Source organism: Wasmannia auropunctata, unplaced genomic scaffold (assembly GCF_000956235.1).
Source record: "Wasmannia auropunctata unplaced genomic scaffold, wasmannia.A_1.0 LD336074.1, whole genome shotgun sequence".
NCBI classification, from domain to species: domain Eukaryota; kingdom Metazoa; phylum Arthropoda; class Insecta; order Hymenoptera; family Formicidae; genus Wasmannia; species Wasmannia auropunctata.
In genome coordinates this window covers 775137-779774 of record NW_012026816.1, presented here as the reverse complement: position 1 = coordinate 779774, position 4638 = coordinate 775137, and the positions used below count along the sequence as shown (strand labels likewise).

Here is a 4638-nt window from a genome sequence, read left to right as displayed (position 1 = left end):
GTGTGTGTGTGTGTGTGTGTGTGTGTGTGTGTGTGTGTGTGTGTGTGTGCGTGTGCGTGTGCGTGTGCGTGTGTGTGTGTGTGTGTGTGTGTTATATGTGTGCTCGCGCGTGTTTATATGAATATGTGTATGTTGGTAAGTATGTGTATTAATATTATAGTTTTACTATTTTTATACAAAATTATTTTAAAAATATTCTGTTTTTCTGTTATAGGTAATTCATCATACACATTATAAATTACCTTTTGCATGCTTAACTTAAACATAAAAGAAATTTTCATACTTACTTGCGACGGAAATTAGTATACCATTATAATAGTTTTCATTCCACAAGATCTTATATTTCTTTTCATAATTTATATTTGTAGCATCAAATCCTTTAATTCGATCCACTGACACGATTTCCTTCTCCCCGGTAAAATATTTTACATATGCGAATTTTATTTTATTAACAGACATTGCTTCTAATAATATATAACCTCACACTTTTATATTCACGCTTACACAAGTAATACACACGTTTGTTTAAACAATATACATACATACATACAATTTGTACATATATAAAATATAATCTTTGTATACTTTATAAGCGGCAAAAAATATAATGAGTGTATTTAATAAACGAAGCAAACAGAAGAACCGTACTTGTGCACACCGCGTGTTCAACGTTCTGGACCTGGCAGGACCTGGCAGGACCTGCTTTTCCCGCCCACAGCAGCGGCTTAAGTACCGTTCTCATCTATAAGTCGGTTGCAAGCATGTTGCGACAGCCAATCAGAAACGTCAATGGTACTATTGGCGGTTTTGATTGACTCTCGCAACATGCGTGATACATGACGAGCGAGCCTAAAAGCGTTGCGTACGCACTCTCATCACTTGATTTGCGTCCTAACAATTATGGTTGCATATACATATGTCAAAGTTGTATAGCTAAACAAAGTGTATAATTGATTTAGAAAGTACAATTTGATAAACATGAATAAAGATGGTTCAAAACACAAAAAAAGGATCTATAAATATTTTCTAGATCCTACATATAAACCATCACAAGTAGATCCTCGAACGGATAAGCGATGGAGAAATATTCTGAGCACGACAGATATAAACAATGAATTAGGTATATTATTACATTTTCTTTTATGCTAATAACGTTATAATACAAATAATACTATATTTATAAAGAACGTTTTGAATTTACATATATATTATATTTATATCTCTTTCCAAATTGTAGCAGACAACACATCAAATTTTAAAGATCATTTAACAGATGGAAGCTTTAGTCCTTTACATAATGAAAGTAACAAATTTGACCAAGTTTCACTTATATCTAATATGATTTTTACTTTGAAAGATGAAGATTCAGAAAACTTAAGCATTAATTCTGAATGTTATCAAGAATCTGATAGCAATACTTCTAATATATTTTTAGAAAACTCTTGTGACAACTTATCCAGTGAAATTAGAAATGAAACAATTATGTTTGAAGCTGCTGGTCTTACAATTTCTGATGTACTGATGATGATAACTGGCATCTGTCTCCGATATAATTTATCAAACTCTGCAAAGCATGCAATAATTAAGCTAGTTAAAGTATTAGTTGGACCAAAATTCGTTGCGTGGAAAGTTAATAGCTATAACATATTACAACAATGTAGCCCACCTGATGATAAAATTTTATATACATTTTATTGTACTAAATGTTACTTAAAATTGATGGAACCTATTACAAAAAATAATTTTCGAAATCAAATTCGATTTTGTGACACATGTAATAATCAATATAAACTTTCAATGCAATCTCCAAACTATTTCATAAGTATTGATATTTCATATCAAATTAAAATGTTATTAGAAGATAAAGATATTCTACTAAAACTATTAGTAAATTTAGATTTAATTAATAATAGTACAAATTCAGAAAATTCTTCAATACACGATATTTACGATGGTGAATTATATAAAAAATTGTCTGACATTAAGTGTAGTCAATTTAAGACATTAACATTCAACTTTAACACCGATGGTGCAGCCTTATTTCGTAGTTCTAAATTGTCTATGTGGCCAATACAACTAATTATAAATAAACTTCCTGTTGAATTGAGATTTAAAACTGTTATACTTGCTGCATTATGGATTTCAGATTCAGAACCTAAACCTGCATTTATGAATCTATATTTATCAACGCTTGTAGAATCAGCAAAAGAATTGCTACAATCTGGTATAACAATAATTAATCATAATCAATCGATTAAATTTAATTTCATATTACTCTGTTCATCAGTTGATTCCGTTGCACGACCTATAATGCAAAATCGTATGCAATATAATGCATTTCAAGGATGTAGTTGGTGCTACGCGTACGGTCGTCATGTGAAAGGTGCTATGCGTTATCCAATGTCAAAACAAGATCCAGACTTGAGATCACAAGAATCTTATCTGAAAGATGTTGATGAAGCAATAAAATTACAAAAAATAATTAGAGGTGTAAAAGGTGAATTTCAATTAATAAAAATGCCGCTGTTTGATAGTATTTGGGGTTACCCCATTGATTATATGCATGGTATTCTTTTGGGAGTAACTAAACAGATGTGGGACATTTGGACTACACCTGGTCATAAATTTTCTTTAACAGCAAAGAAACGCTTAATTATTAATAACCGATTAGTAGCAATAAAACCACCTCATGAAATCCATCGAATTCCGCGAAATTTAATGTTTAAAGCAAAGTGGAAGGCTACAGAATGGCGATCCTGGTTATTATTTTACAGTTATCCATGCTTGCAAGGAGTTCTCGAAAATATATATTTACAGTCTTTCTTATTATTAATACAAAGCGTTTATATTCTTTTAAAATCCAATATAAGCGAAGAAAATCTATTGCAATGTGAATTAGATCTATTAAGATTTGTGGGAGAATGTGAAATATTATATGGAGAAGAAGTAATCACTTTTAATATGCATTCTTTACTGCATTTAGTACAGTCTGTTAAAAAATCTGGACCACTGTGGGCTACATCAACATTTCCCTATGAAAGCAATATATTTCATTTAAAGCAATTTGTAAATGGACCTAAAGGTGTGCGAAATCAAATAATAGATAAACATTTAAGACTTGCGAAATATCGACATTCCGTAGCCACTATAGCACTTAGTACTGATGATAGTTTCCAATTTTGTAAAGATTTATTTGAATACCGACGATTAATGCAATATACAACTACTGAAAGTGGTATAACATTTATTGGTAAAGGTATACCATTAATAAATATTGTAGATACTGTAGAAGAACCTTTACGAAATGGTCTTGTCTTTAATAGATGCGTATTTAAAGGCACAGTATTTCATAGTATCTTATATGAACGGTCAAAGAAGACCAATGATACCGTAATAAAATTAAAAAATAATTCCATTATTCAAATTATTAAATTCGTCTGTTTAGAAAAACAATATTACATGACAGTACGCAAAATAGTAGTTGCACCAATTAAAGAAAATGTTCCAATGCAACATTTAATGAGAGTTATTGAAAAAGAGAAAAATATTATGGTAATTTCGATTGAAGAGATTAAGCAAAAAATGATGTTCATTGATGTTGGTGAATGCTATGTATGTGAATTGCCAAATATTATTGAGATTCAATAAACTTATTATTAATTTATTTATAATTTGCGTTTTTATTTACTCTCTAATATTAAATTACTTGTAGAAAAAGAATAAGTAAATTTTTATTTTGTTTTTGTTTTGAATATTGTTCCATGCATATATACGCACACGCGTGTATGTAAAACACACATACACATGAAACAATATTATTTGAATATATTAGTTTCCTTTCTATAAAAAACGATAGAAACATATATAAAAAAATTTAATTTTATTTATTTTTTACGGTAAACTATCATTTCAAGCGGATTCACATTTGGGCTACTGTAAAGAAGTTACTTACTTTTTCTTAACTATATCTCATTTAAATGATTAAATACTATCCGAAAGTATAATATATGTACGTTTTTCTATTTGACTTATCGAATTATCTAATTCAATACAAAAATTACGATTTGGTGTTTATATATTTGTATATGAGTATGTATAAATATAAATATTTGTCATATTTGAATAAACTGTTGTAAAAACACAAATATGTTATTATTTATGTGTTTGAAATCTATTTATGTGAAACTTAAGTCAATGAATTATTTTTATATATTGATAAAAATACATATGTGTATTAACTATTAATTAATCTAATAAAAGGGAAACAAATTTAATCATTTACTGCATAATTGTTATCGGCTGATACAATTATAAAATTTAATCGTGCATTTAATATTTGTATTCTATCATTTTCTATAATATCATTGATTAATTATATCATTAATTATTATTTAATCCGTATTAACCGCTATTAATTGTTCTTTCTGTTCAAAACGTGCAACAGTTACATTTCGAATTTTTATTATAAATGAACTAAATTTTTTCGCATATTTCATATAAAGAACGACTGCAGCGAATCTATAACTCAATAAGTCGTATAAAACTATATATATTATATAAACACACACACGCACGCACGTGCACACACACACACACACACGCGCGCGCACGCACGCACACGCGCGCGCACGCACGCAC

At 29.2% G+C, this 4638-nt stretch overlaps 1 protein-coding gene across 1 annotated transcript; it reads left to right on the top strand.

Moving 5' to 3' along the window:
- The first annotated feature begins 950 nt into the window (after positions 1 to 950).
- Positions 951 to 3394, top strand: LOC105449731. Its single transcript, XM_011689114.1, has 4 exons — positions 951 to 1120; positions 1238 to 2617; positions 2984 to 3256; positions 3324 to 3394. The coding sequence occupies exons 1-4, from the start codon at positions 979 to 981 to the stop codon at positions 3392 to 3394; spliced, it is 1866 nt and encodes a 621-aa protein (XP_011687416.1). The 5' UTR covers positions 951 to 978.
- Positions 3395 to 4638: the final 1244 nt, after the last annotated feature.